The 20,674-nt window shown below is 33.9% G+C and overlaps 1 protein-coding gene across 10 annotated transcripts in view; it reads right to left on the bottom strand.

The window, feature by feature from the left end:
- Window positions 1-20,674, bottom strand: part of TUSC3 (tumor suppressor candidate 3) — a 222,712-nt gene that overhangs the window by 117,919 nt on the left and 84,119 nt on the right. For all 10 annotated transcript variants that reach the window (XR_012002579.1, XR_012002578.1, XR_012002581.1 and 7 more), the window contains exon 2: window positions 18,017-18,186. Coding sequence is in view for 4 of the 10 variants with exons in the window: in XM_025984580.2 (XP_025840365.1) it covers window positions 18,017-18,186 (170 nt within the window). In the remaining 6 variants the exon portion in view is untranslated. The remainder of the gene's footprint in view (window positions 1-18,016; window positions 18,187-20,674) is intronic.

Here is a 20,674-nt window from a genome sequence, read left to right as displayed (position 1 = left end):
CTTCTACCTTTTCCAGAATGTCACAGATTTGGAATTACACCATATGTAGCCTTCTCAAATTGGTTTCTTTCACTTAGTAATATGCATTTAAGGTTCTTAAAATGTCAGGTCTTTTAATGACTTGACAGCTGAGGTTTTTTTTTTTTTTTTACTAGAGTAACATTTCGTTGTTTGGATGTACCAGCTTATCTGTTTACTTACTGAAAAACATTGCTTCCAAGTTTTTGACAATTATGAGTAAAGCTGCTATTAATATGTATACACGTTTTCGTGTGGACATTGTTTTCATTTTCTTTAGATAAATACTAACACGATGATTGCTATCATATGGCAAGATTATGTTTAGTTTTATAAAAAACTTTTCCAAAGAAGCTCTACAATTTTGGATTCCTACCAGCATCGTATGAGAATTCCTGTTATTTCATATCCTTGTTAGCATTTGGTGTTCTCAGTTTTTTTAATTCTGGCATTCTAATACATGTGCAGTGGTATCTCATTGTCATCATAATTGTCATTTCCCTGATAACATAGGATGTGGGGTGTCTTTCCATATTCTGAACTCCCATCTGTATATCTTCTTTGGTGAGGTGTCTGTTAAGGTCATTGGCCCATTTTTGTGTGTTTTTATTCTTTTAAGAATACTTTTTATATATCAGATAATAGGAGCTTTTTATGAGTCTTCTGCAAATGTTTTTCTCCCAGTCTGTGGCTTGTCTACTAATTCTTCTGATATTACCCTTTCATACAGCAGAAATTTTTCATTTTAATGAAGTCCAGTTTATCATTTATTATTTATTTCAGGAATCATGTCTTTGGTTTCTATCTAAAAAGGTATCACCCTGCCCAAGGTCATCCAGGTTTTCTCCTATGGTATCTCCTAAATTTATAGTTTTGGATTTTACATTTAGGTTTGTACATTTTAAGTTAATTTTTGTGACACGTGTAAGGTCTGTACCTAGATCCACTTTTTTGCATGTGGGTATCTAGCTGTCCCAGCACCATTTGTTAAAGAGATTATCTTTGCTTCACTGTGTTGCCTTTGCCCCTTTGTCAAAGATCAGCTGTTGATGGAGATCTAGTTCTAAGCTCTATTCTGTTCCACTGATGTATTCCTCTAAGCTTGGATCAAAACCACAATGTCTTGATTACTGTAGCTTTAGAATAAGTCTTAAAATTAGGTAACGTCAGTTCCCAACTCCTCTGTTCTCCTTCAATACAGTGTTGGCTATTCTGAGTGTTTTGCCTCACCGTATAAACTTTAGATTCATTTTATCAACATGCACAAAATGATTTGATGGAATTTTTTTATTGGGATTGCAATGAGTCTATAGATCAAATTGGGAAGAACTGACAATAAATATTGAGTCTTCATGTCCATGAATATAAAATATCTATTTATTTTCTTTGATTTCACTCATTACTCATTTGTAATTTTTCTCATATACATATTTACATATTTTGTTAGAGTTATACCTTAGTATTTATTTCATTTTGGGGGCTGCTTATGTAAATGGTATTGTGAAATTTTAATTACAAATTTCATGTTGGTATACAGGAAAGCAATTGGCTTTTACATATTAGCCATGTATCATGAAATCTTGCAATAACTGATCATTAGTTCCAAAAGCATTTTTGATTCTTTTCGGTCCTCCACATAGACAATCATGTTGTCTGTAAACAGGGATCCCTGGGTGGCGCAGCGGTTTAGCGCCTGCCTTTGGCCCAGGGCGTGATCCTGGAGACCCGGGATCGAATCCCACGTCAGGCTCCCAGTGCATGGAGCCTGCTTCTCCCTCTGCCTGTGTCTCTGCCTCTCTCTCTCTCTCTCTCTCTCTCTCTCTCTCTCTCTCTCTCTCTCTCTCTCTGTGACTATCATAAATAAAAATTTTAAAAAAATTTATTAAAAAAAGACAATCATGTTGTCTGTAAACAAAGACAGTTTTATGTCTTCCTTCATCTGTACACATTTTATTTCCTTTCCTAAGTTCTCACCTGACCTTTATTTATTCCTTCTTTTATGTTCTTCCTTTCTTTATATAGACACAAGTTTTTGACCTATATATTTTCCTTCTCTCTAAAGAACATCTTTTAAGGCATTTCTTACAAGGAAGGTCAACTGGCCACAAATCTCAATTTTTGTTTGTCTGACCACATATTTATCCTTCACTTGTGAAATATAATTTTACAGGGTGCAAAATGCCAGATTGTCCTACCCCCCCTCCCCCTCCTCGCTCCCTCTCAACATTTAAGTACTTCACTTCATTCTCTTCTTGTTCACATGGTTTCTGTGAAATCAAATGTAATTTTTGTTCCTGTGCCTCTACAGGTAGGTTTCCCTCTACCCCCACCCACTCTGCCTTCTATTAGGAATTTGTTTTTGAGTTTCTATTGTTTGAAGATGATATGCCAAGGTGTAGTCCATTTGGCATTTATCCTGCTTGGTGTTCTCTGAGCTTTCTTAATCTGTAGTTTGAGATCTGATACTAATTTGGAGAAATCTCAGTCATTGCTGTTGCAAATCTTTCTTCTGTTCCTTTCTTCTCCTTCTGGTTATTTCCATTATGCATGTATTGAAATTTTTGTAGTTGTCCCATAGTCCATGGATATTCTGGGTAGTTTTTTTTTTTTTCAGGCTTTGTTCTCTCTGATTTTTAGTTTTCAAAGATTCTACTCATATATCCTCTAGCTCAGAGATTCTTCCCTCACCCATGTTCAGTCTACTACTAAGTCCATCAAAGGATTTCTTCATTTCTGTTAAAGTGTCTTTTATTTCTAGCATTTCTTTTTGATTCTCTTAGGATTTCCATCTCTTTACTTACATTGTCCATCTATTCTTGCATGCTCTTATCCATTATAACTCTTAGCCTATTAATCACGGTTGTTTTAAATTCCTGCTTTGATAATTCCAACATTCTTGCCATATCTGAGGCTTGCTTTGTCTCTTCAATTTTTTTTTTAATCTTTTGTTATGTCTTGTAAATCTTTCTTGACAGTGCCAGGGAAAAAGGCACTGCTATAAATAGGCCTTTAATAATGCAGTGATGAGATGTGAGAATAGGGAAAGTGTTCTATAGTCCTATGATCAGGTCTCGATCTTTTAGTAAGCCTATGCCTCTGTACTGTGAACTTCACAACTGCTTTTCAGTTTTTTTCTTCTCCCTTAGACAGATAGGATGGCTAGAATGGGATGGAGCTGGTTATTTCCTTGCTTTCACACAAAACACTAAAATTGACTGGAGTTGGGTATTCTCCTTCCCCAGGTCAGTTAGTCTCTGATAATACTCCAGCAGGTTAGAGTCTGGTCAACAAATTTCCCCTAAGAACAGACTTTTTTTTTAAGAACACAGTGATCTGGTATAGTTTAAAATGGTTCCTTACCCCTCTAGTTGCTAGAAGCCTGAGGGACTTTTCTCTGATACTTACTGAAGCAATCTGGTCAAGCTCCTAGAGATAAACCTCATAATACTATGGGGGCTCCCCATGACTAAAACCCCCTTGTTTTGTTTTGTTTTTAACTCTCAGAGTTGTATGCAGTGAACCTCCAGCAATTCAATTACAGCTTATATTTTTCTACCCCGGGACTGGTTCCCACAGGGGTTTCTGCTCATTGGTCTCTGTGTTGGTAAGCTAAGACTGACTGTACTTTCCTTCCCTTCCAATTTTGGATCTCTTGTAAATCTAGGAAGAATTGGTTTTTCAATTCAACTTTTTGTTTGTTGATAGGATGGAGTGGTAACTTCCAAGCAAGCTCATCTTACACAGAACTGGAAACCCAAAATGGGCTTTTTTTTTTTTAAATACAAATCACTGATCACATAACATTTTAAATTAGTCAGATTCTATTTAGAATGTCTTCCAGAAATATATATTTTAACCAGGTTTCCAAGTATATTTTATGCACACAAGTATGAGAATATCTGGGAAATGAACACTAAAAAACAATGGAAAGGTTTCCGAGATGAAGTACTTTCATCTGATGCTATACTAGTTTCCCCCAAAAACTTTAAACATTAATGTATGTTTAGAAAGGAAAACACTGTAAAAGTATAATAATATGCTGTAAAATAAAGCAAATATAAAATTATCTATAACACTCTCAACTTCCAAATAATGTAATACTACTCTTATTATTATCCTTCTAGCCAATTAGACAATATATACATAGCACTTGAATTCCGAAAATCTGGACTTATATACTGGCATTACATTTCATAATATGCTAACTTGGAAAAGTCATATATTCTTTCCGTTAATTTTTCCCTTTGTAGCATGACAATAATTCCTGAATGTCATGAAATTAAAAGCATGAGATATTACAACATCTTTAGTAAATGGCAAAGGGTTATGCAAATCTCAAAGTGTTTGGCATCTAGCTTGAAATTCATTGACCGCATTTTCAAATTTCATCTTTAGCTATTTCTCCTCTTACTCTATACCAGGCCCTTTTACTTCCCTCAATAAACCAGGCTTACTTTTGAAACTGAATTTTTTTCAGTTTTGCTCTTTCTTCCTTCCTTCTCTTCAACCCTATCTTTTAGACAAGGAGCATAGACATACTTGGCACACACATCACACAGACATGTCCAGGGCATGGGAGCAGATATACATTTCCTGTGAATTCCTACTCATCCTGCAGATCTTACTACCTCAATTATTATTTTGCAAAATAGGCCTTGTTTAAAAATATTTATTTGAGAGAGAGAGCGAAAGAGAGCAAGTGGGGTACGTGAGAGGGAACACAGAGAAAGAGGGAGAAGCAGACACCTTGTTGAGCAGGGAACTCCATGCGGGGCTCAGTCCCAGGATGCTGGGATCATGACAAGAGCCAAAGGCAAAAGCTTAACTGACTGAGCCACCCAGGCACCCCAATAAGCCTTTTTACTAGACTCCAATATTAACAGATAAAACCAGGGTCCTCTCACACATCCTTGTACTTTTTCTTCATGGTATTTATGAGATAGGTAATTATAAGGTTAACTGTGTAACGTGATACTGTTCAGCACCTCAACTAAATTCTGAGATCAAAGAGAGGGGAACTGGGTCAGTTTGTTCACATTACCTCCTTAGTATACAGCACAGTATCTATACATAGTGACTGTTCAATAAATATTGGTTTAAAAATAAATTAAATGTCAGGATCAATATAATATTGTATTATCACACTAGTATCCAATTCCATGGGAAAAAGCCCATAACTTTATAAAGATTCTTTTTATTGCCAGTTCTATTTAAGATTCTTAAGAGAAAAACAAACTTTATTCTGCAGACCTGAAAAATGAGAATTTATATTAAAAAACTAAGATGAATATTAAATATATAACTTCCTTGTCAATAGTGTTAAGAAATACTTCATAATTATTCAAAGGTTGTGTACATTGAGGGACTTCAAAACCAACCCCGGTTCAGATATTCACAAAAAAAAGACTCACTGGATTTAGCCTCTAGTTATATTCATTACAGTGAAAGGTTAAGATTTATTACAGTGGAAGATTACAAAGCAAAATCAGCAAAGGTAAAAGGCATCTGAAACAACTCTGAAAGAAACTAGATGCAAGCTTCTAAGAGTAACTTCTAATGGAGTCGCGTGAGACTCACTTGATTCCTTCAACAGCGAGTTATGGTAACTCATGCAGAGTGATGTCTATCAAAGAAGCTTATTAAAGATTTAGTGTCCAGGGTGTGTAATGAGGGCTGGTCATTGTAGATACCATCTGTCTAGCACAGACCAAAATGCCAGACTCTCAGAAGAAAAGCAGGTGTTCAACATAAACCACACTATTTGTATAAAGAGTTTAGGCACAGTGAGTCACTCTTATCAGTTATGGAACTGCAGGAACATCACTGATATTCAAGTTTCATACACCAATGAATAGCTATACTTTTGAGAAAGGCCTTTCTAAGAACAGTAATTTCAAGTCTGCTACATTAGCATGTTTTTGCACAAGTTCACCACCTATTCAAACAAAATTAAGGAATGAGTCATGTTGTTCATTGGATTTTACTCACAAAGATGATAATCTACTACAAAGAATAAATCTGAAGCTATTATAATTGACAAAGTACTGGACTATACAAATTTATTCCCATGGGACCAAGCCTCCTATGCTTCTAAGAGAATTATTTACAGACTAAGGTAGGGAACATGACAAATAATAAACTATATTTAATATATTAAAGGACTAACATCATAAAATCATGGATTACAAGAACAAATGCTTAAAAACAACATGGATGTTATAATTTGTGAACATGAATTTATACATATAATATTCCTAGCTTTACAGAGAAAATGTACTTTATTTTGAATGCTTGAGAATAGCTATCAAGATTACAATTGTATCATTTCAGTTATAATCTTCATAAATAAAGCTTAAGGAATAAAATGCTATTTTACAGCCTATTTACTTTCATAACTACATAACAAGAAACTTTTCAATGTGTTTTTTTCCAATATGTAGTCAGTTTCATTGATGAGATGAATCATCAGTTTCATTCAATAAAATCCTTAGTACATAGAAAATGCAAAGCTCTTAAAGGTATGTCATCCCGCATTAGCACGTCAACATCATATTTGTACAATAGTTTTTCCTTCAAAGAATTATTTCGCTTGTATGCAGACTCCAAATTTTCCTAAGATTAAGTCTACCTAGAGTTCCATTTTCCTGTCAGATAATAACAACCAATAGCTTCTAAAAACTGCAGATCTACTAGAAGAGAAAACAAACTATTCCTCCCTATCACATAACTAGGATAAAAAGAAAACTAGAGAATGTGAAGGCATATATAGGTGGGGAAATTAATATCTACAACCTCAGATACCCAGGCAAGAACAGGAAGGAGAGAGCATAAAAAAGAGAAGAGAAATCCTCACAGAGGTGGAATGCAAAAAACAAACAAAACAAAAAATACAAAAACCACTAAGAAAGAAAAGATCTTACCTGAATGAGGCAATATTGAGAACAGGTCTAGGACCTGATGGATAAGAAAAGTGGCTGCTGGCTAATGGAAAAGAGGAGGCTTACAAGTAGGCAGGAGCAAACACAGCAGTCTTAAGAATGCATCACTTTCTGAGGAATGAGAAGCAACAGAGAAGAGGCAGACAGTCCTTAGAGGTTTGGTGATACAGCGAAAGGGAGAAGCAACTTATGAAAAGTACAAGATCTATGGAAACATGAAATTATTTCAGAATCAGAAGATGCTACTGCAAGAAAAAAAAAAAGGAAAAAAGGTAAAGAAGAAAACTGCTGTGGTTCAACCTGTTCTGGTTTTATAAAGAGAAAAGGGTAGTACCTGAATTAAAAATTTTAAAAACTGGTATTCTAAGGGTTCCTAGCTGTCTCAGTCAGTAGAATATGCAACTTTTAATCTCAGGGTTGTAGGTTTGAGTCCCACATTGGGTGTAGAGATTACTTAAAAATAAAACGTTAAAAAACAACAACAAAAAGAAACAGTAAGCTACTCAAAAGTCTCACCATTGCCTCCAGGTATAAACTTATTTCTAGTCTAGAAAAAAAAAAAATTTAGAAGCAGCAAAGAGCCAGCAGCATCCGTGCAATATGACTATAAAAAAGAAAACCAAAAGAGCATAATCCTTCAACTGATTAAAAATTTACCTGAAAAGAACTCCATGAAGAGAAAAATAAAACATAGTATTCCAATTTGTATTAGGCATCATTAAATGAGCAGTTGAGGACATAAAAAAATCTCAAATCAGAAATTCAAAATCTCAAAATAGAAGTAAATAAAACCAGGAAGATGTTATGTGAGAGCTGACTAAAAACCAATACAAGGAAAAAAACAAAACTAAACAGAATTCCTGTAGAAATGAACACTGCATTACAAGGTGCTCAAAAAACAGAGTTGACTGAAACTGTAATAAAGGACACTATTGAAAAGAATTTAAAACAAGAGGACAAAAAGAAAATAAAAATGAAAAAGCCATGATATAATTCTATCTTGAAATCCCTCAGTACCATGGTAAACTGTACGTAAGGATGGGTCAGTTATAAGAGACCACTTAGTATTTAATGTTTAAGAAAGCATATAGCTTCAACCACAGCAATCAGATAAGAAAAAGAAAAGGCATCCAAATCAGTAAGAAAAAGTAAATATGTTACTATTTGCAGATGACATGATGCTATTCATAGAAAACCCTAAAAACTCCACTCCACTTATTAGAATAAATTAATTCAGTAATGTCCCAGGATACAAAACTAATACACAAAAATCAGTTCCATTTCTATACACTAATAATGAAGTAGAATAAAGAGAAATTAATAAAGCAATTATATTTACAATTGCACCAGAAAGAATAAGAAATCTAGGAACAAACTAACGTGAAAAGACCTGTACTCAGAAAACTATTAAGACATTGATGAAAGAAACTGAAGGCAACACAAACATTAATGGCAAGATATCCCATGCTCATAGACTAGAAGAATTAGTTTTGTTAAAACATCTTTACTATCCAAAGCATTCTACAGGTTCAATGAAATTCCAATCAAAAAGCCAATAGCATTTTTCACATAAGTAGAACAAACAATCATCAAAATATGTATGGAGCCACAAAAGACCCCAAAGGTCCAAAGCAATATTAAGAAGGAAGAACAAAGCTAAATGTATCATAACCTAGATTTCAAGATCTACTACAAAGCTATACTAATCAAAACAGTATGGTACTGCCAGAAAAACAGGCACATATATCAATGAAAAAGAACAAAGAACCCAGAAATAAACTCATGAGAATATGGTAAATTAATCTACAACAAAGAAGGCAAGAATATACAATGGAGAAAAAACAATTTCTATATACAAAAGAACAAAGCTGGGGGAACTTGGGTGGCTTAGTTGGTCTAGCATCTGCCTTTGGCTCATGTCATGATCCCCAAGTCCTGGGATGGAGCCCCACGTCAGGATCCCTGCTCGGCGGGAAGTCTGCTTCTCCCTCTGCCCTTCACCCTACTTGTGTACTCTCCCTCTCTGTCTCTCAAATAAAGAAATAAAATCTTAAGAAAAAAAAAAAAAAAAAGAGCCAAACTGGACTTTCTTATACCACATATAAAAATAAGCTCAAAATGGTTTAAAGATCTAAATGTAAGACCTGAAACCGTAAAATTCCTTAAAGATCATATAGGCAATGAACTCTTGAATATGGGTCTTAGCAATGTTTTTTTTTCATCTGTCTTCTCAGGCAGGGGAAACAAAATAAAAAAGAAATAATTTGAATTACATCAAAATAAAAACCTTATACACAGTGAAGGAAATCATCAAGAAAACAATGTAACAAACTGAATAGAAGTTATTTACAAATGATATAGCTGATAAGGGGTTAATATCCAAAATATATAAAGAACTCATACAACTCAACATCAATAAAACAATCTAATTAAAAATGGGCAGAGGACCTGAATAGACATTTCTCCAAAAAAGGCACACACATGGGCAAGAGACACAGGAAAAGATGCTCAGCATCATTTATCATCAGGCATATGCAAATCCAAATCAAATGAGGTATCACCTCATACTAGTCATAATGGCTAATACTGAGAAGACAAATAACAAATCTTAGTACGAACGCAGAGAAAAGGAAACTCATACACTGTCAGTGGGCATGTAAATTGATGCAACCACTGTAGAAAACAGTATCGAGGTTCTTCAAAAAATTAAAAGTAATAATATCATATGACCTAGTAATTCCACTTCTGAGTATTTATCCAAAGAAACAGAAAACACTAATTCAAAAGGATATATGCACCTCTATATTCACTGTAGCATTATTTCCAATAGCCAAGGTATGAATACAACCCAAGCATCCACTGAAAGCTGACTGGATAAAGATGTCATACATATACAATGGAGTATTAGTCTTAAAAGAGAATAAAATATTGCCACTCACAACAACATGGATATACTAGAAGGTATTATGCTAAGTGAAACAAAGACAACTACAACATGATTTCACTTATATGTGTGGAATCTAAAAAACAAAATAAACCAACAGAGAACAAATTGGTGGTTGCCTGAGGAGAGAGGGTTGGAGATATGGATGAATTAGCTGAAGAGGATTAAGAGATACAAGTTTCTGGTGATAAAATAAGTCCTGAGAATGAGAAGTCAGCATTAGTGGCACCTGGGTGGCACAGTCAGTTAGGCATCTGACTCTTGGTTATGGCTCAGGTTGTGATCTCAAGGTCTTGAGATTGAGCCCTATGTTAGGCTTTGTACTCAGAGCAGAGTATGACTGAGTTTCTCTTTCTCCCTCTCCCTATTCCTCCCAAATAAGTACATAAATCTTTAAAAATAAGTTAAAAAAAATCAGGTTTCAAACATTCTTTAAAAAGTATAGCACAAGGAATACAGTCTGTAATATTGCAGTAACTTTGAATGGTGGCGGATGGTAACTACACTTATCATAGTGAGCATTTTGTAATGTATACAAATGTCAAATCACTGTCACACACCTGAAGCAAATTTTATATGTCGACTATACTTCCATTTCAAATTTTTAAAAAACTGAAAAAATAAGAAACAAAAACATTTTGAAGACAAATGCAAAACTTAAATATGAACAGTGTAACAAGAATATATCATTAATGTCAATTAATGATAATGAATGTCAATTCTCTTGAAAGTTATAATGGTATTCTGATTATTTAAGATAGTCACTTTCCAAAAAGTTGCATAATGCAGTATTTAGTGGTGATATTTCATAATGTCTAAAAGTTATAGATATATTTGGTGATATGGAACACATTTTTGACCTGTACTTAAAAGAAGGATGAAAACAAATGTGGTAAAATGGTAATAACTGGTGAATGTTGGTAAATGGTAGACTGGCATCTCTGTACTACTATTTCAATTTTTGGTAAGTTTGAAATTTAAAAGATGGGGGACTAAAGCTGGACTTGTAACATGGAAATGGAATTTGGAAATATGGACAATATAAAGAGCTCGAAGAATACTACATGTCACACAGATAATAAGAGTTCATTGAAAATACAAAAAGTTAGGATTATATAATCTCAGGACAAGACACCTAGGAAAAAAAATTTAATATAGTAAGTTATATACATGCTTTCACTTAAAAAAATTAGACTAGATAGAGCTCAGCAATAACCTGAGACCTTTATTTATATTCTCTAGTCATGGATTCAATCAAACCTGAAACAGTTCTCCTTACTCAAGCCAGGTAAAGAATGTGTGAATGGCAACAAAGTTTGCCAGTCTTTCTCAAAGAAGTGAAATACTCTGTCCAGGAGCCAAGCATTTGAGGAAAACTTAAGAATTAAGTCTATAGGGGCAGCCCAGGTGGCTCAGCAGTTTAACGCTGCCTTCAGCCCAGAGCCTGATCCTGGAGACCCCGGATCAAGTCCTACATCGGGCTCCCGGCATGGAGACTGTTTCTCCCTCTGCCTTTGTTTCTGCCTCTCTGCCCTTCTCTCTCTCTCTCTCATGAATAAAAAAATTCCTAAGAATTAAGTCTATAGAGAAATATTATCTAAGGAAAAGAGGAAATGATAAGGTTTGTGGTCCCAAAACCATTTATAAAACACTTACAAGTCCATTAAGTTACATACAAGGGTAATTTTATTTAAATATAATTTTCACCTTCTGTGTTCACTTTAGAATCTAATCTCCTAAGAGATGTAACCTTACTGTAGTAAAACAAAAGGCTGATGAGCTCTTTTCCATATAGTTTTGGCCGCCATCTAAATCACCAGTCCTTGTTATTAGATCTGAATGAAAGTTTTTCATGATCTAATGAGTTTAAGAAATGCTGGCTGATAGATCTCTACCCTATGATTAATAATCTTAGGAACACAAAATCAAAATGCAAATTACAGTTCACAGGTAAAGGTAATGATGAACATGTACACTTAAGGGAAGCATTAAATTCTAATAGCTCTGGAGTTCCAAAATTCAACCCTGACAAGTAAGCTGTATGACTTTGGATAAATTATTATATTACCTGTCAGCTTTGATATTCTCATACATAAAATCGGTATTTTTCTCAGGCCCACCTTCTTGACTAATGAGAATGACATGAGATACTGTATATAAATGACTTAATATTGGACCCCAATAGTTTATACATAATAAATAATTATGTTTAGAGGAGGAAAGATGTTATCCAGGTAACACTCATGTGTCAATATCATAATTTATTCATGCAACTTTTTAATATACCTTTGTAATTGCTAACTTTTTTCACTTATTAAAGTCCAATAACACACTAATCTCCAACATATCACCAAACATTGCTTATACATGTACCCTATTTTATTCTACATGTACTTTTTAATTTTCCTTCACTTGAAATTTTTTTCCTGCATCTACTGATCTATAGTAATAACCTTAGAAAAAGATATTCTGTTCCAATAATTTTTAGTGAATTCTGGAAGAAATGACTAACTTTGTGATAGAATACATCTAAAAGATTTAGCAATTATAGGACATATTCCCTACAGTACAATTTGATAAAGGAAGTCTCGAGTTAACACTTACGGGAGGTGAGAATTGTACTGAGTACTCTTAATTAACAACTTTATTTGGCCAAGGAGTTTGATATTAGCATTGAGGAAGGTGAGAATTGAATTCTGAATGTGAATAAACTAAACTAACTGTGTAAAAAGGAAAAGCAGAACGATTTGGTAAGGAAGCCAATAGCTCATTCATCAGCCTTTCAGCAAAGAAAAGCAACTGGAAAATCTAAATATGAGTCAACTCTAAAAGAAAATTTCACTTTTTCTTTAGAAAAAAAAAAAGAAAAGCAAAAACATCTCACAGAGGAAGGCACTAAGATTTTTAAAGTATAGCTATGAAAAAAATTATAGCTATGAACTTCTCAACGATTCTATAGAATTATAAAAATTATAGCAGTACTATAAAAATGGTCCAAAATTACAATGACAAAGAAGGATCTAGGAAAATTCAAGTTCAAAAAAAAAAAAAAAAAAAAGATGGCTGCTGATGATGGGTGGCCTTTCTCAATGAAATAGCATCTGCCTTTGAGGCTTAATTGATAATAGAGAAACAAAATTTGAATAATTTTTCTTGAAATTTTTTTTTAAATTCTTCTATTTCATCATAGTTGTCACCTTGGGATCTGTTTGATCCACACTGCCCACTATCTTGGCTCTATATTACTAAGAGTACTAAGAGTACTATAGAGCCAAGAGAGTACTCTTAGTACTAGTACTAGTACTATCTTGGTTCTATAATAGATCCGACTACTGCTCAACCACAACTATTTAACAAATCTTCCTTTGGAATTTATATTGTCCTATAGTATAAATTTGTCATCCTCATCTAACAAAGCCCAAGGCATCCCTCTATCAGCTCATGTAACTTTTTTTTCTCTCCAGTTCCTGAGTAATTTAAATAAATGTTTATAACCCAGACATTACCACAGCCTTATAGTTCCTCAAGTATCTCTACAAGATCAATAATTATCTTATACTTCAGCAATTTACTTATTTAAAAAAATCTTTTATAACTACTTCCTAATTTTGAATCCCACTCTACACAAAAGCTGGTTTTCACTCCTGTGAAAATTTCACTTTATCACATCAGCTGTCCCAGCTTCCTTTCACACCCCCATCACTGCATGCAACTTTGAACCCAAAGTTATAGCTTTCAAATATACTCTCACTAGCACTCTCAAATTTGCCTGATCCACTTCACATCTTAAACCAAACGTGTTAACCTCTAAGGAGAGTGTTCTTCCTCCTCCATTACTGAGTACTGGGGAATAAAACCATTAAATTCTATAGATTCTTCACAAAGAATTGGGGTATTATAGTTTCAAAAAGAGTGTCAATGCTATATGGTCATTCAATTAATTAAGCCTTCCCATTCCCACTACTCCTCAATGAAAGTAAATAAATAAAAGCTATGAATCATGTACCTGCTTACCTTCCCTTTCTCTATACTGGTTGCACACTAGAATTACCTAGAGATCATATTTTTTAAAATGTCAATGGCCTTGGCCCTACCCTAAAATAATTAAATCAGAATTCAGATGGAGGGGGTGCAAATTTTGTATATGGGAACCATGTCTGCTCTTTACTTTTTGTCTTTAAACTTCCATTTACTTTTTCTTCTCTAATAATCCCACCACTTCCTTGATCCATGAATTATCTTAACTTTCTCTAATAACTTCAACCTTTTTCTCTTATAATTCTAAAACTTTCCTAAATTTTAAAGTTTATTACAAAATAGACTGTAATTAACAGATTATTTTGATCTGTCATTAAAAAATTAAGGCTCCATGTTCAGCAATTTATTTAATGACATAATGCATTAAGTAAAATAATACCTAAAGGATACACCATTCAACAATATGTGATAGTTTATGTCATCACAATATATACAGTTTTATGTAATTGTGAAGTAAACACTTGGACAATAAAGTCTTTCTGGATTACAGTTACAAAAAATATGATCAATTAAATATACTTTTTAATAGGGACAAATACAGGAAATGAATATATTCCATTTTTAAGAGCAAATGATTTTCCTAAAATACATGTGGTATTATAGGATGCCCAAAACACGTAGTTTTAGTGGAAACTTAACCGTTAAGCCAAAATGCCAATTAAGGTGGTGTTTTTTTGTAAGTAGGATTTTATGGCATCCTTGAAGGTATGTATACCCTTAACCAAATGTGCTAGCCCAATTCTGACAACTTAATGCCAACTTGACTACTGGCCCTTACATAAAACAGGAGAAAAACAAAATCATCTGCAACATCGACAATGCAGTTTTTCAAAATACTTTTCCTCTAAAGGTTTTATTTTTATTTATCTGAGTGAGAGCAAGAGAGAAAGAGCAAGCATAAGCAGGGGGAGGGGCAGAGGGAGAAGCAGACTCCAAGCTGAGCAGGAAGCTTGATGTGGGGCTTGATCCCAGGACCTTGCTCATGACCTGAGTTCAAGGCAGTTTAATCAACTGAGCCAACCAGGTGTCCCTCAAAATACTTTTGCTCACCATCATCTCTATCCACTTTTAGACATGCTCCCAACATACAATCATTATTAGATCATATTAAGATCCTTCTAGAAAATGGTGAGACACGGAAATTCCCTTTCTGCAAATTAGTCTGAGTGAAACTTTTTTTTCATTAATCCATGTTACTAATAACTTCAGTTTCCACTAGAATTCACAATGATTTAAAATCTAAAAATCTACACATGAATATACGATGTAGAGAGTTAGGATGTGAAGCACCACATAAAAAAGTGTTCTTGAAAAGAATAAGTGTTCAGCCAAAAAGACACAACCTGAATTGTACTCAGCCATTGAGGCAATGAAATATGTAATTTAAAGTCACAAGGCCCAGATGGTTTCACTGAAGAATTCCATCAAATATTTCCAGAAGAATTAACACAATCTTCTAAAATTGTGTAATTTTACACAATCTCTTCTGGAAACTAAATGAGGAAACATTTCCCAACTCATTTCATGAGGCCAGGAGTAGCCTAATACCAAACTAGACAAAAAAGCAGTATAAAACGTGAAAAGTACAGATCAATATCGATCATTAGCTCAGATGCAAATTTCTAATAGATTTTTATTAGCAGAGTCCAGAAATACATAAAAATAGTAATATACCATAATCAAGTAGGATATATCCCAAAATACAAGCCTGTTCAATATAGAAAACTCAATTACTAAAAAGACCTAGAGATGAAAAATCATATTAATTCACACTAAAAAAATTTGATAAAATCCAACACCCACTCATGATCAAAATTCTTAGTAAACTAATAGAGAACTTCCTTAACTTGATAAAGAACATCTTCTAAAATCTTACAGCTAGTACCATCATGGATAATTAAATATTAAATAATTTCTTCCAAGATCAGATTAAAATGCAAACATAAAACTATAAAACTTACAGGGAAACAAAGTGAGAGAGAGAAACTTTGGGTTATAGGGCTAGGCAAAGAGTTCAACTGGGTAACAAAAATAAGCTATAAGACAGGAAACTGGTAAATGGACTCATAAATTAAAATCTGCAAAAGATCTGTCGCCAACATGGAAAGATAAGCCATAAACTAGGAGAAAATATTTGAAAAGTACATGTCTGGCAAAGGACTAGTATCTACAATACATAAAAAAACTCTCAAAACTCAGTAAAACATCCAATTAGAAATGAGCAAAAGCCATGAACAGATAGTTCATCAAAGATGTGACATACAGATAACAAGCATGTGAAAAGATGTTTAACACCACTGCCACCAGGAAAATGCAAAATTAAACCATGAGATATCACTACATACTTACCAAAGGGACTAAAGTAAAATAGTGACAAATGTTGGTGAGGATATGGAAAAACGATATCACTCATACACTGCTAGAGGAAATGTAAAATGATACAGCTACTCTGGAAAACATTTTGGCAGTTTCTTATGAGACTAAACATGCAATTACCAAACAACCTAGCCATCATGGAGAAATGAAAACTTAAATATTTTTATTCCAGAGAAATGAAAACTTAAGTTCATAGGAAAATCCTGTACCAGAATGTTTGCAATAGATATAATAGTCCAAATACCAGAACCCAGATGTCCTGTAACAGATGGAGAGTTGAACAAACTGCAGTACATTCATACCATGAAATTTTACACAGTAATAAAAAGAATGACTGCTGACAAATGCAACAACTTGGATGGATTTTGAGGGAATTATGGCAAGTTATTAAAAGCCAAACCCAAAAGATCAAAGGTAGGATTCCATTCATATCACATTACTGAAACAACAAAATGGGAGTACAAATTCAGGAAATGGGAGTAGAATGGGAACAGGTAGGTGAGCCTGGCTGTAAAGGGCAAAAGAGGGATTCTTATGGTAATGGAACTGTTTAGTATCTTAACTCTATCAATACCAATACCCTGCTTGTGATATTATACTACACTTTTGCAAGATGTTACCACTGAGGGACACTGAGTAAAAGGTATTTAGGATCTCTCTGTATTATTTCTTACAACTCCCTGTGAACCTACAATTATTTCAAAACAGAAAAAATTTTAAAGCATATAGAATTTGTACTTCTCTAGAATTTTCTTTAGTACACTGTCACTAAAAAATGTTTCATTCATTTCAAATGACTTAATTCTGTATCATAGGGTGAAATTTCTTATCATTGAAGGTAATGAAAAGTAAATGGATCCGAAGTAAAAGTTTGTCCTCTCTGTTAAACTGTTAAAATAGAATATGTTAAGTAAACGACTTCTTTGCTCATAAAATAATTAGATGACCTACAGGGCAATATTTGAACCAAATCTATATTTACCTTCATACAGGACATAAAGAAGCAAATCTATTTTATGATTACACGAGTTGGTCAGTAAGTATTTTACACAACAAAAGAATATGAGTCTATCAAAATTATTTTCTAAAATACACTGATTTTGAGCTTACTTACTTTTTTTTAAAGAATTTATTTATTTGAGAGCACCTGGGTGGCTCAGTGTTTGAGTGTCTGCCTTTGGCTCAGGTCGTGATCCCAGTGTCTTGGGATCGAGTCTTGCATCAGGCTCCCTGCAGGAAGCCTGCTTCTTCCTCTGCATATGTCTCTGCCTCTCTCTGTGACTCTCATGAATAAATAAATAAAATTTTTAAAAATATAAAATAAAATGAAAAACAAAATAAATAAAAATGTATTTATTTGAGACAGAGGAAGAGAGGGCACATGCATGAGTGTGACCTCACAAGCAGGGTGAGGTGCAGGGGAGTGAGAGAAGCTCAAGCATATTCCACACTGAGGGCAGAGCCTGACCCGGAGCTCAACATCAAGACTGATGAGATCATGACCTGAGCTAAAACCAAGAGTCAGTGCTTAACTAAGTGAGCCACCAGGCGCCTCTGATTTTGAGCTTACCTTTAAATGTACACTTATAGCTGACTATAACCTTGAACAGCTATTGAATTCTATTATGCAGATTTACATATATGTAATAAATATACAAGCATAGGATAACAGTTTTAAATTTTTTTAGAATACATAACTTACCTGCACACAGAACACTGACGCTGGGGCTGCAGAGCAGTGAACATAACAATCATAGAATAGTTTCGAGGTGGTGCCTTTATAAATTTTCGGAATTTATCACCATTCATTCGGAAGATGGAGCGCCTGGAACTCCATTCCATCAGTTGTTCAACTTTTTCAGCTAAAAGATTCTGCAATTAAACATAGGAATTTAAATTTAGAGCTAAAGTTCTAGAGCTAAAGTGTAGAGCTAAAGTTCTTCACTTTGTATTTCATGTAAACTGAGTTACATGAGATTGTTTTACCTAAAATTAATTTCTGTAAAAGTTCTTCTTTTAATGAATGTATTCATAATTAATTGACTATACATGCATAAAATATTTCATTTTATTTTTCCTAATGATTGCAAAGGTTTATAAGACAGATATCAAAAATAAAATAGACTACCTGAAAAATGAAATAGACATGCTTGGGCAGCCCAGTTGGCTCAGCGGTTTAGCGCCGCCTTCAGCCCAGGGCGTGATCCTGCAGACCCGGGATCAAGTCCCACATCAGGCTTCCTCCATGGAGCCTGCTTCTCTCCCTTTGCCTGTGTCTATGTCTCATGAATAAATAAATAAAATCTTTAAAAAAGAAAAAAAAAGGAAACAGACATGCTTTTCTCTAATCCTCCCACTACATACAGAAAAAACTCTGGCTATTATATAAAAAAACAAATGGAAAAAAGCTCTCAAAAAGCATGTCCAGTATTTTTAAAAAAAAAAAAAAAGGAAGGAAACCTTACTTGCAACAACACAGATAAACATAAACATATGCCAAGTGAAATAAGCCAGTCACCTAAGGACAAATATGGCATGATTCCACTTATATGACATATCAAAAATAATCAAACTCATAAGAGCAGAGATAAACATGGTGGTCGTCAGGGGTTAGGGGAAGGGGATATGGATAACTGTTGCTCAGCGGATATCAAGTTTCAGTTATGTATGATGAGTAAGTTCAAGAGATCTGTTGTAGAACACAGTATCTAGAGTTAACAAGAATATTGTGACCTTTAAAATACATTAAAAAGGAAGGATATCAGGTTAAGTGTTTGTACCACAACATACAGACCCAGAGAACACAAGGAAATTTCTGAAGATGATACAGGTGTTTGGTACTTTGTGGTAAGAGAATCACAGATGTGTGCGTATGTCAAACTCATTGATATATATATATATATATATATTAAATGTGTTCAATGTTTTGTATATCAATTACAACTGAATAACGCTTAAAAAAATAAAAGGAGGAGAAGAGGGGAGAGGCAGGCATCTTACCCTGAGTTACAGTAAAAGACCTACTGAATTGCTCTGCACCTACCTGAGAGAGAAAAAAAGATAAATCAAAAGAAATGGAAGAGAGGAGAGCAGGAGGGGCAGTAACCTGGTCAAAGAGCAGAATGCTTAACTAGTAACTGGAAAGAACATTCAGGTAAGTGCACAATGGCAAACTGACAGTATGAAAAAGGAATATTATAGCTAATTACTGGGATAATCGTTACTTAAAAAAACAAAAACAGGCACGCCTGGGTGACTCAGTGGTTGAGCATCAGCCTTCATGGCGGGGCTTGATCCCAGGGTCCTCAGATAGAGTCCTGGATCAGGTTCCTGCGGGGAGCCTGCTTCTCCCTCTGCTTATGTCTCTGCCTTTCTCAGTCTCCATGAATAAATAAATAAAACCTTTTTTTTTTACCTTAACCAAAAGCTATCAGTTGAAATTCATCCTAATCTCAAACTAATTATCTGGGTGTGATTATATTTGACTGTAGGCCTTTAATTCTGACTGCAAATATAATATGAATATATTTCCATGCCAAGATAAAATAATACTTTTGTTAAACTGAAAGTTATATAAACTTATTTTAGGAAATACCTTTCTGCTTCATCAATACACACAAAACAAAAACTAAGCAGAAGGACTTTTATTAGTCTGAATTCTGAGAAATAAAGTTAGAATATTTTCCACGTTAAGCATAATTTACTAGTGTTTGTCTTACAAAAAACTGTTATATATTTAATATGATTTATTTTAAAATCTTCAATTGTTTACCCTAACACTCAACAAGTCAATTCGGTATCTGTAAATTCTTCCAAAATAATTTTAAAATAATAAAATATATACCATATAAATAAAATATTTTATTTATAATTAGGACTGTGACCCTCTATGTAGAGACAAAACCTCCAGACTGGAAATTGAGCAAGATAAAATACACTAATGAGGGCAAAAGGGAATTGGTCTAAAACAGCTACTTATCTGCTAGTTCTAGGGTAGTCTATATACTTTACTCATTAAATACAAAAATCCACTTTCCTTTCAAAACTGTATTTCTTCAACAATCTTAATCTACTTGTTCTTGTCTTAAAAATATCACATCATTACATCAATATGTTTCTATCATGGCATTAAATAACTGTGAAAGGCAGATGATTTTGCTCTACTTCTATTTTTTGAGTTATCGCAAGTCAGTTTCATGGATAGTGGCAAAAACAAAAATCCTGAATCAGAAATATACATTTTTTTCTCTGACAAGGTTATTTTTTCCAGCTTTATTAAGTTATTGTATAATTAACCAAGTATAATTAGCCAAGCTATAAGATATTTAACCAAACTATAAGATATTTAAAGTATACAACA

Source organism: Vulpes vulpes, chromosome 7 (genome assembly GCF_048418805.1).
Source record: "Vulpes vulpes isolate BD-2025 chromosome 7, VulVul3, whole genome shotgun sequence".
Taxonomy (NCBI): Eukaryota; Metazoa; Chordata; class Mammalia; order Carnivora; family Canidae; genus Vulpes; species Vulpes vulpes.
This window is presented reverse-complemented; position numbering and strand designations above follow the sequence as displayed.